A 20,356-nucleotide genomic window follows, 5' to 3' on the forward strand; every position below is an offset into this window, starting at 1 on the left:
GCTTTACACACTGATAAAAGTAATTTGTACAATGTGAGATTCAAACCTATGGAAAACAGAGAATAAATATATTTTCTCATTGCCGCAGAAGAAGTGTTTGCCAAACATGGTCATTACTAATGTACACCTTAAAGAGTGAGTGATGCTGTACTTCAGGTAATCATGTACATGTCACATGACAAGGTCCTGGTTTATGCATTCACAGGGGTGATGCTGGAGTAATGTGTGACAATATACTGGAGACGCATATACTTGTATTATTTTTAGGGTAGATTTTTGAGCTCTTGTTCAGACCACACAATACATTTTGTCTTACAGTTATACTTGTGTTATGGGAGGTGTGCAGATGACTCAGTAAGCTATGAAGTCCATCCCAGGTATGAAAATACAGTTATAATTAAAGAACCATAATGGTCATTTTATTCCAGTTACACATGTAATAGGTAAGGCACCATGTGTATGCTCAATCAACCTGCTATACATAATTATAGTCATGTAGATTTATCTTTATATTATTATTTTTGTTAAAATTACAGTGAAATACCATTAATAAAAAGTGCAGTGTGCTAAATTAGAACCCTGACTCACCTGTGTTTTGGCCATGAAGTTACACCTGGTGCCACTGGGAAACCTAGGCAACAGATGTATTTTTTTTCAACAGAACTGTCCAGAGTGCTGACGACTGCACTTTGCCTCTTAGCCTGTTTGTGTGAAGGAAGGCAAAGCACATAACATTGCTTCAGTTTTTTTTTTCCTTCAGCAGTGAGCCTTGTTTGTTCACAGGTAAGCAAAGTGCAAATGCCACCAGCAAAATTGAATACAGATTATTTCTGTTACTCAGTAAAAAAAAACATACTGTGGAGCTCAAATCATGGTTTCCCTATCTTATGTACTCTACCTCAACAGCTTTACACCTTGTACTACACATACGGGTGGGTCACAGGTGTAATTTTTGTTGAAATTATCATCCAAGGTGTTCTCCTTTGCATAATGCTAAGTGGGATAGCACTTGCTAAGGCAACTGGCATTAATTTTAAACATTTATACGTTTGACCATGTTTGCACTAAGCCACACACCGCACAAATGTTAAAAAGAGGAAAATTAAAGTTAAACACATGTTAAACAATTACACAGCTCTAGATATAAACTATCAGAGGAATGAAATTATAAAACACATTAGGAGTGTGTTATCTCTCCACAGATACATGTTTGCAACAGCAATAAATTATGTACATGCAAGCAAGTCATGTTTCCTCTAATGTGTTAACAGAGCATACACTTGTACATTCTCATTTGGTTGTACATGTGTGGCTTACATATTTAGTGCAATATGTAATCACACGACCATGTATGGATATGTCTGCACCAGTGCAGCTCTGTCTTCTGTTTGTATTGTGCTCATTCTTCCTTTACCTCTGCTGTACTCTCAGGGCTCGACTTCTAAATTTTGAACTTTCACAAGTTCGAATTGCTTATGACTGAGACCATAAGATCGAACTTGTGAATGTTCGAGCTGTTTAAATGGAGATTGCAATACAGCACAGAACAGTATATTTACCATTTTCCTTGCTGTGGTGTGATCTCAGAGTCGGTATATTTAATTTGCAGGTGGTGTGGGGTGCAGGGGGCTTGCCCCCTCCCCCATGCAAAAATGTAAAAAATATATTTTTATTTATTTTATTTAAATTTAAAATGCTCACAAGTTTGATCTTATGGTCTCGACCATAAGCAATTTGAACTTGTGAAAGTTTGAAATTTAGAAGTAGTCCTCTCTCAGACATGCAGACTATGGTACAGGTTTAATCTTTTTCTTTTAAATGTGTGATAAAAATACATGACACTGAAAAGCAGTTTTCAGCAAAGTCAGGAGAGTTTTGCTATGAGTGATCAAAAATGATAAATATGTGGTGTCTTATTCCAGTTAAAAGCTTGCCAGAGTTGCTTCTACAATTTATAAGTGTATCCTCACAGACATGTCCACTGCAATGAAGGGTGTCTGAACTGCTCTTGTGTTTCCTTCTCTATCATGTTAATCATTCACAGTTGCAAACCATTAGCACCTAACCATGGTGTAGAGCTTACACTATGTTTACGTCTGCAACATGAAGTCAAACGTCTGGTATTCAGCAATTCTAATCAGTCCACACATCATTTACATCTTCACTGTTTTCAGAGGCCTGAATCTACACTATAAATATTTAACTGTGTCGGTAGGGCACTTGAAGGTGAGGAGACTTGTGCGTTAGGAGAAAACAGAAGTATGGCATGTCTTTAAAGGGGATTTATCCATAGAGAAGGTTTATAATTTGGGTAAGGCATGTTTGCATTGTTTAAGTACATTCTAAATTTTGTAAAATGTTACAAATGTATTTATATATCCAGCAGAAAGTGGAACTTTTATCCGTATGCACTTCTTGTACATCACTGTTAGCACAGGCATTTTTGGCAGGCATTTACATTTCAGAGACAGACAGGTTATATGTTCAGCACAACTATTATTTTTAAAATTTGATCTTACAGTATTCTAGATTATTGGAGAGAAATGCAATGTACACGTCACTGACACTGGTGTTATGCTTCTGAGATGGCCCAGAGCAACCTCAATGGGCATGGTGGGCACAGTGAGAGGTGACTGGCATTCCTAAATTGACTTTTCTGTTGTAAATGTGTACCCCTCCTGATAATTTAGTGGAAAGCATGTATACAGTACTTCTGTGGTATTCCTTGGTTTGTAAGAACCTTCATTGTTCCCTGTTTTTGGGGTGGAGGAACCGCCTACTATTCTGTGGTCCAAGAACAAATGTGTGTTTCAAGTGATTTCCTGTTGAAAATGTGTAGGCATCCTGATATTTCTGTGGGAGACATATGTAAATTACTGGTTTACTATTGAAATGTGGAAAATGCACTGCTTGACCTATTGCAAATGTCGACCCAAAATGCAATGTTACATAACGTCTAAAAGGCATAATAGCTAAACTGAATTACCCATCCAGTGTAATTTGATCGGTTCAGCATAGCAGTAGGTGATGTCCATCACCCAGCAGGTGATGTCAGTCACCCAGACTATGCAGTGTAACCTATCATTAGACTGTCAAGTCAACGGCACATGGTTTTTACTATTTTGCAGGGAGGCAAGTCCCACTGCACCCCCCCCCATCCCCTGCAAATTATATGCCAACTCTGAGACTGTACTACAGTAGGAAAATGGATAAAGTTCTTCCTCACTGTACCACAATCTCCACTCATAATACCAAACTCAGACTACTGAATTACACTGCACATTCTGTATTGTGTATTCATTGTAGTCTGGTTTGGCATTGTCTCCTTTTGAAAAGTGTCTTTCGAACACATGCCATTTGATCTCCGGAAATACAAGATTTCAATAGTAAGCCTAAATTACTTATGTGGTATTTCTTAGTTTGTACAAACCTTTGTGTGTGAGGAGAAAATGGCACAACCACCTAACCTTTAGTTGTACTAAATGAAAAGTGCTTTTTAAGTGCTCAGTTTTGACAAAAGCGTATGTAAGTAGTACATTAGTTATGTGATATTTATCTGTTTTATCCTTCTCTGTTTTATGTCACATAGGATTGTGGTACACAAGCCTACAAATCAACAAAAATCCCTTCAAGTGTCATGGAAAATGAGGTGATAATACAGGCTCTTAGGCACAGTGGAGCCTTTCTGCTTGAGAAAGCATGTGGGGATATGACTTCCAGAAAGGAAATTTGAAATGCGTTAGAAAACAATGTAAACACAGTAGGAGGTCACAGCAGAAATCATGATCAGGTGCAGCATTGGGCCACTGATATGATTTCATCAGCCCGGAGGAGAGCAGCTGCAGTTGCCCAAGAACAGCTGGCTACAGGGGGTGGTCCTGCTACCAAGATTCATAGGTTCATAGGTAGGTACTAGGCTATTGGCCCTAGGGCCTATAAAAGGTTAGCCAAATAGGTACCCTGGCTTTCGCCACCCAAGAAAATTATTTTCCTGTGCCCTGTCGAGCAGAGCCACAGATGTGATCCCCAGGGTGAATTTCCTATCTCCCATCCAATCATCAAGATTTTTCTTGAAGAGTGCTAATGAGGAGCTTTGTTTGATATAGATAGGCAGTTTGTTCCAGAGTATGGGAAGTCTCTGGGACAGGAATCTATCCCTCCAGCATGTTCTGTTTATTGTGGTGACAAGGTTTAGGTCCCTAGAGCATGTAGTTCGGAGGGATTGGGATTTATTTAAGTGGAGCATGTCCAAAAGCTCTGGGTGTGACATAGCTTTGTATGTTAGGCAGAGATCGCCTCTGAGTAGGTGATATGCGATGGAGTAAAGCTAGAGTTCTTTGAGACGGTCTGCATAGGGCATCTGTTTGAGGCCAGTAATCTTATTTGTGAGGTATTTCTGTGGCCTTTCTAGTTGTTGTAGATGTCTTGTGAGGTACATACCAAAAGGGGCATTGTACTCTATAATGGGTCTAATGAGTGACGAGTAGAGGGGAACAATGACCTCTTTTTTCTTGGATGAGAAACCTTTTGTGATGAGGTATGCCATGTAGAAGGATTTCCTGACTACTGTGGTGATGTGATCATCAAAGGTGAGACTACTGTCCACCTGTGTCCCATGGTCTCTTATCACACTTTGGATGTTAAGTAGACTACCACCTATGTAGCAGTTCACGGGTACAGAGATTTTACCAAAAGGGATGACAATGCAGTTTTTGGCATTGAGCTTGAGGCTATGGCTTTGACACCAGGCATCTGTCTCAGTGAGGCCCTTTTGTAGGATGTCCACATCATAAGGAGTTTCAATTATGTCTCCTAGTTTGCGAACTTCATTAGCCAAAGACCTTCTGTGTTAGCCTGTACTTCTGAGAAGTCGATAGCAAATAGGAGAGGACCCAGGACTGAACCCTGTGGTTCTCCACTTGTCACTGGTCTGAAGTTGGATTTGGAGTCTGCTACTTTCACAGTGTGAGTTCTGTCAGTGAGCCAGTTGGCAACCCTTCTTGTGACATAGGGATTTATACCTAAATTATCTGTAATTCCAGAGTGGGGGATGGTGTTGAAAGCCTTGGCAAGATCTAGACAGGCTGTGTGAACAACCTTACCCTCATCTACGGCTTTGATGACCACTTCAAAGAAGTCTATCAGGTTTAGGAGACATGATCTGCCTTTTACAAACCTGAACTGGGTGGGGTCCAGAGTTTGGAGATTATCAATGTCATTGTTTATAAGTTCCATGATGATACATTCCATAGCCTTGCAGACCAGGATTGATAGGCTAATGGGATAGTAGTTCCCGGGTTTTGTAGTGGCTCCTCCTTTATGGAGTGGGATAACCATTGCTGTGTGCCATTCAGTGGGCACAAAGCCTAAGGTGAGGCTATGATTGAACATGGTACTAAGGTGGGGTGCCAGTTCATTCTGTAGTTCATGTAGAATGCAGCCTGGGATGTTTTCAGGTCCCATGGATGCTGTGTTCTTGGCTTTGGAGAGTGTGGTTTTTACCTGTGCAGCCATGATTACAGGAACTTTGTATTCTTCTGGTATAGAGATGGGCCCTTTAGGGGGTGAGGGGGGTAAAGTTAGCACTGAACCTATCTGCCAGGATGTTGGCAATATCAGTTGGTTCTGTATATTTACTGCCATTGTGCTGTAACTCAGAGCAGATCTGAGTGTTGCCATTGAGATTCTTGACATAGCTATAGAATGCTTTGTGGTTGTCTTTAGAATTAGTGAGGCTGACCAGGGAGTTCCTCCAATCATGAGAATTTAGTCTTTTTTGCACCAGTTTCTTTCTTCTGTTGTAGAGATTGTTTATGGCAGGGGGACCACCAGATTGGCTTCCTTTTTTTGGAGGATAGCATCTTGGTTCTGTTAGGGATCGCACAATCCATGCACTTGTGTAAGTGCTTATAAAGTGCATTTGTGTAGGATTCAGCAGTCATACCTCTACTGTCCATCTGCATGGGTGTCGTGACGTTTGCCACTTCTGTCTTAAGAAGTGTGAAGTTGGCTTTGGAGAATTTTTTTATGGTTGTTTCCCTAATGGGGGGGGGGTGTGGATGTCTAGGGTGATTAGCTTGTGGTCAGATCTGACCAACAAGGGATTGACCTCAGGTGTGGAACACTGTTTGCCATTGTTGGTAATGACCAAGTCTAGGATATTGCTGCCCTTGTTGAGGGGTGTGGATAAGTTGAGCCAAGGTGTTGGACTTTATGAATTCCAGAAAACATTGAGAAAAACAGTTGGTACATGAGTAGCTTTCCCAGTTAATAGTGGGGTAGTTGAAATCGCCCATTATTAGGGTGTTAGGTTGTACCCTAATATTTTCCAGTGTATAAAGAAATGAGGAGTGGGATTCCAGGGGCATGGTGGGGGATCTGTAGCAAGCTCTACAGAGATCCAGACTGCTCAGTGGAGAATGCACATTGTGTGCCTGATGTGACTTTGATGACAGGTGTGCCCCAAGAGCAGCTTCCAGGTAAGCTTTCCTATGTCAACTTTTATATTTGCTTGTAGAAAAATATATCTAATTTGACCACTACTTACTGTGAAATTTTTGCTGTATCTGTACTTACTGATAAGTAATAGATTTGTACAAGAGGGTTGTTTAGTACACATGGGTGTGGGTGGACGTCTCAGCCAAGTTTCAGTTTCCACTATTCCTTACAGGACATATAGATGCTCATGTATTCACTGTCCCCCTGTGTTATTCTCATTGCGATGCTTAACTGCTGTCCTTTTCTTGTTTCATTTCTTCTAGGACCATCTTCCCTGCAAAGTGTGGAGAGACCTGTACATGGTAAGCAAATGTTTATTTCCTTATTACTAAGCATTACTTAGATATATAATTATATAATTATCTGTATGTGTCAGGAGAGTATAATCAGTGTCTGTATTGCTGTGCCATCTGTGATTGTGTGACCAGTGTTACTTTTTTATCATCTATATTGGTTTAATGTTGAGTGCAGTAGCAATTTCAATTCTGTGTTTACTTATTATCACAGGTGATCCTGAAAGTGGAAGTGTAGGACTCCTGCCACCTGATGATGGAATATTGGTGGGCTCTGATGAGCATGGTGGAAAAATGGATGCACAGTTGGGGGGGGGTGCAGAGGTTGAATCTGACATTGAGAATGTGACTCAGAAATCCCGTGTATTCCCTTCAGACACAGTCAGTATGCCTACACATATCCATTCCACTGAGGCCATAGATACTGGACAGGTTGAAGGTGACACACTTGATCAAAGAAGTGCAATTAGTGTGGCATCAGTGCCAGTTGACTATGGCCATAGTCAAAGTGTGGGTAAGGTGCCATGCAGGAAGGTTGGTAGAGGTGCTCAGAGGATGTGTGTTGCCCATCCTCTAACTGTTCCTGGTGTGTCATTATTTTTCACTCAATGTATGTTGAGGGCCATCATGGAGGCATAGACATGATCTACTAGGGCCTCAAAGGATATGCTTAGGGTTTTAGATTTGCACTGACTGATGTGTGTTACTGTCTCAGCCATGTGGCTGATTCAGTGGCTCAGATGAATGACACCATGGATCGAGCAGTGTCTGTGATGGAACATCTGCTGGGAGGAGGGCAGCATACATATGGCCATAGGTCTGAAACATCATCTGCTGTTAGCCAATGTGGCCGTGCATGATCCCACTCCTGCAGTAGCACTACTTCCACTGCTATGTCAGTGGTTGAGGTGTCCACACCCAGAGATGGTAGGGCACGGGGTCATGAACCTGGGCTTAGTCATAAGGAGAGCTTGTCCAGCAGACATAGTCCCTATAGCACCAGCACATATGACCATGAACATGCAAGTGCAACTCCTGACTGTACCAGTTCTCACAGTCAGGGGTGGTGATGATGAATTTATACCTCTACGAGCACAGCTCACACCTGTCTGACATACCAGGGCATAGAGCTAGCACAGAGCTTTGCTCTGTTTATGCAAACACTCACATAAACATTTCATGTCAAACTCCCATACACACACACACACACACACACACACACACACACACACACACACACACACACACACACACACACACACACACCACACACACACCTGTAGAGGCATTCATGAGGATTGCAGGTCATTCTGTCCCTGTGGCATTTTGATAATTAGATACAGTTCTGCCTGCCTGTCTTTCTTACTCACACACACTCACTATTTTTGTGTCAGCCTTGGCCTCCTGCCCCACAAACCCCATCATGTGCAAATGGTGATAACTGTGCCCCTCCACCTCCACTTTGTGCAAAGGATGATAACTGTGCAGTATCCCTGTTTTCTACCTTTTGGAGTCAGGTATACATATGTACTTTTTTCAGATGCACAGGTTCTCCCTCTGAGTCCTCACCTGCATGTAGTTGTGGTGGAGGAATGTGAACCTCTTCCCCTTGGTTTCCTGCTGCAGATGTTTTCTCAGGATAATATTGTGCAGGACAGCACAGACAGGGGAATGTTCAGCACAAGTACTGGCATTGTACTGCAGGGCTTCCCAATATATCTAGACACAGCTGAAACACACACTCTATGATATTCTTGATTAAGCATGTGCCTCATCATAGCATTCCTCTGTGTGTGTCAGTGTGTGTGTGTGCGTGTGTGTCTGTGTGTGTGTGTGTGTGTGTGTGTGTCTGTGTGTGTGTGTGTGTCTGTGTGTGTGTGTGTCTGTGTGTGTGTGTGTCTGTGTGTGTGTCTGTGTGTGTGTGTGTGTGTGTGTGTGTGTGTGTGTGTGTGTCTGTGTGTGTGTGTGTCTGTGTGTGTGTGTGTGTGTGTGTGTGTGTGTGTGTGTTCCAATTGGTTTTAGAATGTGAGGTAAATGCCTACACTAAGTGTAGACAATTTCTTTTTAGCTTGTTGAATAGCTCCACCACCTTAGATTGGTTGATTAGCATACAGTTCTCCTGCTTATGTTGTAATGAGCATTCCACAGTGTTTGCCATGTTTGTGCAGCTTTACACATCATGTAGAGCCTCTTGCTGAATACAGATCAGTGCACTTCAGTACAACATGAATACAGTTTTAGTGAGTTGTGTAAGGTTTATTGAATCCCCCCCCATGGTCTTTATTAAGTATGTGAAACTACTACAAGTTTCAGTAACATGGTTGATGTATAAAATAAATAAAAAAATCCAGTGGCAGATCCCTTTACAAAAGTGTGTGATAATTCTGAATGCTAATGTTCAGTTTATAATAAGTGCTGTGTGATGAAAAAAAGGATAATGGATTTCTGTCTGATATACTGTTAGATTAGGGACTTCCATTTTAAAGTAGTTATTAGACATTAGACAGGCTAAAGAGCAAAATAAATTGTGTTTCATTTATGCATAAAAGATAGTTAAGCAGAAAGGAAAATAACCTTGCTGGCCAAGCATGGAAGACAGTTTATTAAAAATGAAAGATAAGCATAAAGTGTGCAGACAGAATGTTCTTTTCTCAAGAGAAAGATACAATCTTGCCAGTTGCAGAATGCTCCTTAATGGAATGATCAAATAAGCACACACAAAGCCTGAGACTAAGGTTAGAAAAAGTAAAGAAGGAAATTTAGTGGACTGAAGCAATATAATATGCTGTGCTCAGGATAGCAGTTCAGTTAAGGTTAGTAAGTTCAGCTTATAGAAAAAGAGCCACCAAATGGGTAAAGTACCACCTAACAATGTCAAAACCAATCCAAGTAGAAATAAAGTATGGTACTCCATGACAATCGAAGCTGACCCACAGTGTAAAATCCAAAAAGATCCTTTATTTGTCAAATAAAGGATCTTTTTGGATTTTACACTGTGGGTCAGCTTCGGTTGTCATGGAGTACCATACTTTCTACTTGGAAAGGTTAGTACGTTCATTTGACCTGTAGCTTCAGAGAAGATGTCAAACACTCGAGCCTGAGTACAGAAAACAGGTCATCTAAAGACTATGTCAATTTACATTGTTCAGGACAATCAGAATATGACGTGCATCAACTTGAATTGTTTATCAGTAATGTTAATGAACACAGTATTCACATATTGTAAACATATAATAAAGCCTTATTAAATGAACTACAGTGTTTGGAGAATTCATTCTGAAAAGTGTACAAGAGTTGGTCCATAAAGTAGAGACTGGCACCTGTTCAGCACCAGCTTGGGTAATTAACTTTTGTTTCTCAGTCTCATTGCATACAGTGTCTCCAGCTAATTATGGTACAGTACAGTATTATCAGTTCTTAAAATGGTGCCCAACGTGACCTGCTGTCTGGGGAGAGAGATATATACTTCTTGCAACCCAGCAATCAGCTGAAATCCTTTCACATCCAGTTTCCAGTACAGCATATTTTCTTAAGTTCCCAGTGACTGTTTATACAGAAGTACTACAGCACTCTATAGGGTTTCCAGCTTACAGGCCCCAGTAAAGGTAATCAATGGTGTTACAGACCACCATTTCAGTAAAAGTATCATTCATTTCCAGACTTGGTTATACTACGTGTGTTCTACAGAAATCTACAGAATAGCAGTGTTTCATTCAACTTCATGTGTTCTACAGAGTAAAACAGGCTTATCAGTAAACAGAAACAACTGCAGTAAGTAATTTTTTCAAGTACGGTTTTACTGTATTAGCCAGCTTAACTTCAAGGTTTCATTAACAGTTTAAAGTTACAGAAAATGTTTCATAAATGACTTTTCAGCAGCATACCAGTGTTCTTTTCCATAAATAGAGCTGTTAACTCTATACAGAATAAGCTAAAAATTATGGTATGACAAAATTCTCATTAAGACAGCATTACTTTATGCAGAAAACGGACACAGCATATGACCTCTAACCAAAGTGAACAGTACCAGTGTTTACTTCAGAAAAGCCTCACACATCTTCAGCAGACCAGTATTACATCAAAGCAGTGTTCCTTCAGAACATAAAACACATTATCCAGTTAACAGCTATCGCCACAGACTTTCATGTTTCCAGTGTGACATCAAACAGCCAAAAAGAAAATAAAGGTTAATAAGCTACAGATAATGGCTCACATTCTTCCAAGATCATAAATTTATGTAAAACTTTATATGCACCTTTTAGTTAACAGTTCAAAAAAAAAATTAATCAATTAAAGTAATTTGCATGTATACATGTTAAGTACTACTGCTACAGTTAAAATGTCAGTAAATATTTGGTTTAAGTTTAAAAATGTTCTTTTAAAGTTAAAGGTTATTACTTCAAAATTGTTAAATATGTCTAAATCCAAAAGGTTTAAATCACAGATGCAAGCTAATGACTCAGAAGTTAGCATGGTCTCAAATTTCAATGTACATGCCTCAGCACATGCAATTCAACATAATAATTTCAGTTGTATAGTTTCATGTACAAATGTTCAGAATATAATACATACAATTCAAAATACATTCAAAATACAGAAGTATGTTGCAGTATTACAAATGTCAACACAGTCTACATGCATAAGATGCAAGCAATGTCTGAAGTTCACATTACTTCATCTAGTTTTTTATTTTCAGAATGAAGTGCAATGTTTGCACTGAAGGGAGATAAGAGGAATCAAAGTGCAGATTTTGTAACTGAAGAACATACTTCACTGCTAAATAAAAGAATACATTTCATAGCTGTCTGTTAAGAGCAGAACATTAATCTGTCATTGTTTAAGATTATTTCATTGTTTACAGACAAATCAATTTCAGTTACACATAGAAAAGACACAAAAGTTGTTTTGTCGGAATTTAAAAAGTCAAAAATTATAGCAGCTAACAGTTCAAAGTGTAACAGCTCTGTATATACTGGTTTAGACTTCAGTAATGAGATATGTGCAAATGTACATATTTTAAATAACTGGTTATGACAGAAACATGCAGATTTATTGGTTAAAGATAGAATAAATTCCAGTTCAGCGTACACAGCTGAAGTGCTCAGAAAGACATATTGGGTGTAGTCAGTTAGAAAAAGGGTAACCATATGCGTCTATATTTTGTAAGGTATATCAGAACTAACAGTCAAATTAATTAGCAGAATAAAAAGTTTGCAGTTACAGTTGGCAAATTAATTTTTTGTATTATTGTTTTGTTTAGAGTCATTAGTTAAGAGCATTATATTAAAGTGTTGCAATGCATAAACAGTATCCTAATATAGACAGAGACAAAATAATGTTTGCTAGTTTGCAGAATGTAAAATTTAAAGTCAATGCTACATTGTAAAAGTGACAATACAGTTAAAAATTCAAAGCCTATGTATAAAAGAGTACATTATGTGATCAGTTTAAGACTGTATATGTTTCGTGCAGAGATGGCAGTTTGCCAAGCACATCAGCTCAGATTACAGCCAGCCCAACAAGGTGAATTAAAGACAGTACTATCCATTAATGCATTTACAGTTTTACTATTTACCCAAGAAAATATAGACAGTAATAATAAATTCTTTTAGCATTCAGTACTACTGAAAATTTAAATGATATCAGCTAAAGAAACGGTTATGGTAAAAGAGTGGGTGGAGTTTCACTCACAGAACAGTATGTTAAAATCTAAGGGTCACAAGACAAAATGTAAAAAGTTCAACAGTTAAAACTGATTTTATATAGATGCAAAAATGCACACTGTTACATTACTACTTTGAGTTTTATTTAAAATAAGTTCAGAAACATAATACAACTATCAAGTTAAATGTAATTGTTATTGCCAAGACCTTAGATAAAGTGGACATTTATTGGTGAGACAGAAACAGATTTTGCAAGCATCAGATGCCAGTAATGACATTTTTCCTGTAAATACTGATATTGCAGCAGTAAAACAGACTTCACCAGTCTTAGCAGTTATTTTGTTTTTGTATGTAAGAAAACAGTGTCCTAAATACTGGACATGGAAATACAAGCATGTAAAAGCTGGCATTGGTGACGTAGTTCCAGTTGTTTCCAATAAAGCTAAACAGGCTACTGATTTAAATATTGTTAGCTTTCCAAATACAATGCAGCCCACTGTGGTTAATGACTGGGCAAATGATGTAAGTAATGTACAAAGTTTGAGCCCAAAGGATAATCAAAAGTATGCTGTAGCTCGGGTTAATGTTGTCAGTGACATACCAGATTTTCAGAATATGAATGAAGGCTATGACAGTTCAGCACCAAATCAGTTGGTGCATTTGACTTTATTCCAGGTTGAAAAGTATGGCAGACCATACATTCCATTACTCATGAAAAAGAAATTGTGGCACAATGTGTTACTTAATACAGGGGCTTCAGTTTCAGTTACAAACAGACCTCTGCCAGAGGACTTGCATACAGTTGTCACACTATCAAGGTTTAAAGGGTCAAAGGTAGTTGCAGTCAGCAGCAAGCCTTTGGAGATTAGATTTTTAAATAAAGCCAATCAGCCTGAAGAGAAAATAACAGCAAAATTATTGTTATATCCCCAGTGTGACAGTAAAAATGGATATTATGTCAGAACTAGGTGTTGTGTTATATATTGTAAAAAATAAAGATGCTATGATATTTTTGCCTACACACTTGCAAGAGTTTATTAGCAGCAAATGTTTATTTCATGCAGAAAAATGTCATGCAGAAACATGTAAATAAAGTTAGCACAGAAAGCAATGCTGCTAGTTTATAGTTGTTAAAGCTGGACCTGATACTAAATACAATCAAGAACTTTAGCTAACCAGACTTGCAAATGAAATAAAAAGAATAGGTTTAAAAGGCTTAACTACAAAGAGGACACTTCAACATTAAAGCAGGCCTTCCTTTACCTCATCAGCTTCTGGAAGAATGTAGAGCAAAATTTGCAAAGAGCCGTGGGGCAGAAATTGACTAGCTATGTGTTTCAGTTGTTTTTTTCAATGTATGTTTAAAGTTAAAATATATAAGTTAAAGCAAGTATGTATGTCTTCAAACAATTATATAACAATAGTACCAGGTTTCAGTTTATCTATGTTCAGGCAATATTCTCTCATGTTTTCAGGTTCATGCTAGTTTTCCATCTATCTGTGTTTAGATGGATTTCAGTTTATTTGTGTTCAGGTAACACTGTCAAAATGCTCTCATGTTTTCAAACAACTGTACAATGGCAATAGTTTCAGTATATCTATGTTCAAACAATAATGGTTTGGTTCTCAGAATATAACATGTAGCAGTTTCAGTTATGCTTTTATCTGTGTTTAGTTAAAACTAGCAAAATATATCCTTTTACTATTATTATATTTAGTTTCAAAATATACACAGCTATTTTTAAATGTTCAGTAGATGCTAATGTAAATATCATTCAAGTTTCAGAATATGACATTCATATTCCGTTATGTGTTCAGTATAGTACATTTCAGTCAAATGTTAAAATACTTCACATTACTTGGTCCTTAGTAAAGGGTAAAGTGATAGAATTAGATTATTCAGTCATTAGTAAAGGGTAAAGTGACAGAATTATTTGCAACAGGCTTATTACATAATTCACTCTAACAGCATTACTACATCATCCTTCACATTATCAAGTCATTAGTTTTAAGGTTAAAGTGACAGAATTATTTGTAACAGCCTTATTACATCATACATTTCTGACAGCATTACTACATCACCCTTCACATTATTCAGTCATTAGTTTTAAGGGTGAAGTGACAGAATTATTTGTAACAGGCTTATTACATCATACATTTCTGATAGAATTACTACATCACCCTTCACATTATACAGTCATTAGTTTTAAGGGTAAAGTGACAGAATTATTTGTAACAGGCTTATTACATCATACATTTCTAACAGCATTACTACATCACCCCTCGTATTATTCAGTCATTAGTTTTAAGGGGAAAGTGACAGAATTATTTGTAACAGGCTTATTACATTAGTCAGTCATTAGTTAAGGGTAAAGTGACAGAATTATTTGTAACAGGGGTATTACATTATTTAGTCATTAGGGGTAAAGTGACAGATTTATTTGTAACAGGCTTATCATATTATTCAGTCATTAGTTAAGAGTAAAGTGACAGAATTACATTATTTAGTCATTAGTTAAGGGTAAAGTAACAGACTTATTTGTAACAGGCTTATTACATTATTCAGTCATTAGTTAAGGGTAAAGTGACAGAATTATTTGTAACAGGCTTATTATATTATTTAGTGATTAGTTAGGGGTAAAGTGACAGAATTACATTAGGGTAAAGTAACAGACTTATTTGTAACAGGCTTATTACATTATTCAGTCATTGGTTAAAGGTAAAGTGACATATTTATTTGTAACAGGCTTATTATATTATTGGTTAAGGGTAAAGTGACAGAATTATATTATTCAGTCATTAGTTAAGGGTAAAGTGACAGAATTATTTTTTACAGGCTTATTAAAATAAGTTATCTAAAGAATAGGTATTGATAGTTATTCAGTGCATTCAAGGCATAACAGGGCAGACTTAATTTGTTAATTAGTTTGCAGATTACAGTGCACATTTACACATTACAGTGCACTTTACATAATTATTGTACATTAGTCAGAAATTAAGGACATTAACAGACAATGCAAAGGTATAGACTTAAAATACAGAAAGCATAGATTTTAGGAAACGATTATAGTTTATAAATATTCATAAAAGTTAAAGGTAAGTAGCATTATAAAACAAATTTAAATAAAAATGTATAGATGCAAGTTAACACAGAATATGATGATTATGCTTCAAAACCACTTATAAAGTTATCTTTTTAGTGCAGATTTCAATTAGTCTTCAGAAAATAGTCATCATGCTTGATAGGCTTTACAATATGCAGCAGAAAAAAACTGCCAAGGAGGGGATTCCTCTATATCTAATGCAGTAAAAAAAAAAAAAAATTAAGGCAAAAATTATAACAGAGGTGTACCAAGTGAGTCCAATGGTTGAGGCAAATCTGGCAAAGAACCAAGACATGCAGACGAATTCTAATAAAAGGGCACAATACAAAGTTGCCAGTCCAGTCCTGGGAGTAAGGTTGTAAGCAGCTAATAAAGTACAACCATCAGCTAGTAAGTTATGTAGGTTTTCAGAAAATTTGGCCTATCATAAAGTATAAGTTTTAAAATCCCTCAGCTAAAAAAACTATGTAAAGAAATTCAGGAGGAGTGTATAATATTTCTGCAGACTAACCCTATGTTAAAAAAAAAAAAAACGGTTGCAGAGTTTGCCATTTTCAGAAAAAACATGGTACAGTTTAAAAATAAATTTTGCAAGACCTTTTTCTCCATCAAAAGTGGGTAAAATAAGGTACAAGTTTTAAATATATAAAAATCAAATCATAAAGTAAAGAGACTTCAATACAAACAGGCCATAAATTCTCAAGTAACACCTAGTGGTTCAAAATCAAAATTGCAAGTTTATTCATATCATAAAGTTAAATCATATCATAAAGTTAAAAGACTTCAATCCAAACAGGGCATAAATGCTCAAGTGACACCTAGTGGTCAGAATTTAAATTGCAGGTTTACCAAATACATTTTTTGTATTTTCAGATTATGAGTCAAGTAGCATAAAGTTAAATACAGTAGTTAACAATATAAATGTAAGGTAACTACAGAAGTATGCCTCAGTAGACTTTCATCAGGGACCTCAGAGGCAACTGTTAGATTAGGGACTTCCATTTTAAAGTCGTTATTAGACATTATATAGGCTAAAGGGTAAAATAAACAGTGTTTCATTTATGCATAAAAGACAGTTAAGCAGAAAAGAAAATAACCTTGCTGGCCAAGCATGGAAGACAGTTTATTAAAAATGAAAGATAAGCATAAAGTGTGCAGACAGAATGTTATTTTCTCAAGGGAAAGATACAATCTTGCCAGTTGCAGAATGTTCCTTAATGGAATGCTCAAATAAGCACATACAAAGCCTGAGACTAAGGTTAGAAAAAGTAAATAAGGAAACTTACTGGACTGAAGCAATATCATATGCTGTGCTCAGGATAACAGTTAATTTAAGGTTAGTAAGTTCATTTGACCCATTGCTTCAGAGAAGATGTCAAACACTTGAGCCTGAGTATAGAAAACAGGTCATCTAAAGACTATGTCAGTTGACGTTGTTCAGGACAATCAGAATATGACGTGCAGCAAGTTGAATTGTTTATTAGTAATGTTAATGAAGACAGTATTCTGATATTGTAAACATCTTGTAAATACTTATTAAATGAACTACAGTGTTTGGGGAATTCATTCTGAAAAGTGCACAAGACTTGATCCATAAATGAGAGACCGGCACCTGTTCAGTATGAGCTTGGGTAATTAAGACTTTTGTTTCTCATTCTCATTGCATACAGTGTTTCCAGCTAATCATGGTAAAGTAAAGTATCATCAATTCTTATATATACAAAGAGGAGGATGAAGAAGAATCTGGATTTAGCAAGTGTTGTGACGTATTTGTGGAAGAGGTTGGATCTGGATCTCTGAAGCTGAAAACTGTTTGGACTGTTTTGTTAGGTGAGATGAACCCAAACCTTGTAAGTTTCTTCATAAACTGCTGGAGCTAGACTGACTCATATTGAGAAGTCTCTATAAGTGTAATGGAAAGTGGAGAATTAAGTCTGTGGTTCCCTGGATGCAGTAGTTGGGATGCTGCATGATTCAGTGAAGTCCAAGGTAGTAAACAGCATGAAATATTGATGAGGATGAACATGATTAAGGCTACATATAATACAATATATTATATGTAATAATAACATAAATGTACTTTATACAGTGCAAGTGTATCCATACAACAAATATGTATGTTTAGACAAACAAAATAAAACATCTATTTTCTTACCTGAGGCTTTTGCAACATTCACTGGTTTATTTCTTAAAACCCAGCTAAACACTGGAAATACACATTCCTTGCCTTTGTTAGCATCCAGCACTTTTACGGTCTCACAGAACCAATCAGATTCTGGCAAAATCGAGCTTCCTTCCCTTTCCAACATAATCATGATAAGATCACCTAGATCTTCATCGGTATAAACAATAGCCTGAAAAAAATAAAAAGTTATATTTTTGGATGAGTAGATGATTGATATTTAAATTAACACCATTGATAGATAACAGGCAATAAACCATAACTTATAGTATGGTTAAACATTTCTTCACATGGATTACTGAAATGTAATATCAAACTTAGAAATACATAAATTCTGGGAGCCTTACAATTTCTACTGAAGTATTGGCATATTATTATTGAGTTTGGTTTATTTTATTCAAAAAAATAACAATAGAAAACACATTCAGCAAATAACTGAAGAATGGTTTGTGTAGATGTAACGAAAAATTAACAATCCAGTCGGTTTTCTCAGAATCACTTCAACAGCACAGTAGCCATTCCCGTACGAACACTGAAATATGTATCTGGGAATGTTAGGCAATACATGAGAAATTTCATGCTCCATGCTATATTGAAGACATGGGACACTCAGAGCAGATTTAGTATGTACTAGATTATTGCATTTATTTTCTTTATAGTTGCCAACATAAGTATAGCGCAGAAACATCAGGATTACAGTCAGACCAACAATTACAGATGCATTATGGGAAAAGCCATTTAGGTTGTCTATAGACATGATCAGTCTAACAGTGTCTGCACTAACTATATCAGCAATCTAATATCAGCACATCTTTTCTTTCAGAACAAAATTTCAATTTTTTTTTGAGATAGGAAATTACGCCTGCAGAGATTTTTCAGTTTCAAAACATTTTCACTTTTTAAAACTTGCAGTATCTAAAGCATTTTTAATATTTTACATTTTCACTAACACATAAAATATTTATGCATTTATAGTTTCTAAACATATTAACAGATTAATAGTCATGTTATTTCTTATTTCTTTCTGGAAACCTTATATATTGCATGCCCTTATGAGGTAACTCCTACGGGTCGGGGACATGAGATGGTTTGCCTTTTGTGACAAGTCAATATTCATTAATATTTCTCTGTTAAATAACATGTCTCTTTAAGGCAGCGTGTCTCTCTTATGCATGTCATGTCTGCCCAAGTCATTACGCTCTGAAGACACAGATTCAGGGTCTCAGCCCTTTTGACTGACCTGGTCATGGTAGTTGTTCATACAGTTTTAATAACTGTCCACTTGGTTTGGACATACTATGAATGGCCTGGATTTGTATTTGATTTCTCCTTACTGTACCTCAATGGTTGCTTCATATTACCTACAGTGTCATTTCTCTGTATTCAGTAACAGTCACACCTGTTTCCTTTCATTTCTTTTTTCCATGTAACTTGAGACAGGCCCTCTGAATCTTAGGTAAGGAATGAAAGAGATGTACTTTATCATACAAATATGTGTGTAGATTTCACCTGTTTGTTCAACTGACTCATGAGGAACTGACTTTGGTGACAACTTTGCCTCAATCATTGAAATCGTGGTTTGAATCTGTCCACCCAACAACTGATGTGCTGGACTCATTCTAGTTGCCCTATGAAGGGCATTGTTGGATGTTACAGCTACATGCAAATTAGGCTGATTCAAAATATTCTTAGCTGTTTGCACTGTTCTGTCAAACATACCATCTGCTTGTGAATAATATGGGATTGATGTTGTACAGGCCAATTTGTACATACACTTCTGTGAACTGCCAAAACTCTGCTGTGACCTGAGTTCTATTGTCAGGAAATTCCTATCAAATTTGTTACTATCAGAAAAATATTGTCTTAAACTGGGATATAACTTCTTAACTGGATGTTGTAGGTAGCCTGAGTATTTCAACACCTGTGTAATAACAGTCCATTACTACTAGATAATTGTTCCAGTTATGATCATACAATTTTCCTTGGCCCTTTTTGGAGTGGAATCATAACCAGAGACTCTCCTTTTAGCAGGTCTGAGTTCTCTGCGGGATTAACAGAATAGACACGAGCTTCATTAGGTCAGTGTTAACAACCGACCAACACACAGGCATTCCTGCTCTCTTTGCACTTTGTCAACACCTTATGGCCTTTTTAACATTTATCTTAGCGGATTTGTCTTTGAGAATTTAGCATTACAATCCAGTCTTGGTACAATAAAAAACACTCATAGGTTCATAAGCAGTTACTAGGCTAGGAGCCCTAGAGCCCTGCCATGTTAATCCTGATTTGCCTCAATTGTCTTTGGTTAGATTGACGTAATTCACAGGGTCAGTCTATGATAAGCACCAACTACCTCTGTCCATTAGGGACATGGGTGCCACCCCCACCCGGGGTGAATTTTTGGTCTCCCATCCATTTGTCCAGGTTGCACCTGAATAGGGTCAGTGAGGAGCCCTGCTTCATGTGAATTGGAAGTTTATTCCACAGTAGCAGCAATCTCTGGGAGATATAGCTGTCTCTCCAGCATGTTCTGTTAATGTCACAGGCTAGGTTAAGATCCCTGAAGTGACTCTTGTGCCATTTGACTTGCGGATCTTCAGCATATCCATCAGTGCA

The 20,356-nt window shown here is 37.3% G+C and overlaps 1 protein-coding gene across 1 annotated transcript in view; it reads right to left on the reverse strand.

Moving 5' to 3' along the window:
* The window catches only part of LOC122803964 (arachidonate 12-lipoxygenase, 12R-type-like), a 399,535-nt gene that overhangs the window by 309,785 nt on the left and 69,394 nt on the right, over positions 1–20,356 (reverse strand). Inside the window, exon 2 of the mRNA XM_044073642.1 lies at positions 17,714–17,912. Within this exon, the coding sequence (XP_043929577.1) occupies positions 17,714–17,912 (199 nt within the window). The remainder of the gene's footprint in view (positions 1–17,713; positions 17,913–20,356) is intronic.

This window comes from Protopterus annectens, chromosome 6.part0, assembly GCF_019279795.1.
Source record: "Protopterus annectens isolate FY-2018-M chromosome 6.part0, PAN1.0, whole genome shotgun sequence".
Lineage (NCBI taxonomy): Eukaryota > Metazoa > Chordata > Ceratodontiformes > Protopteridae > Protopterus > Protopterus annectens.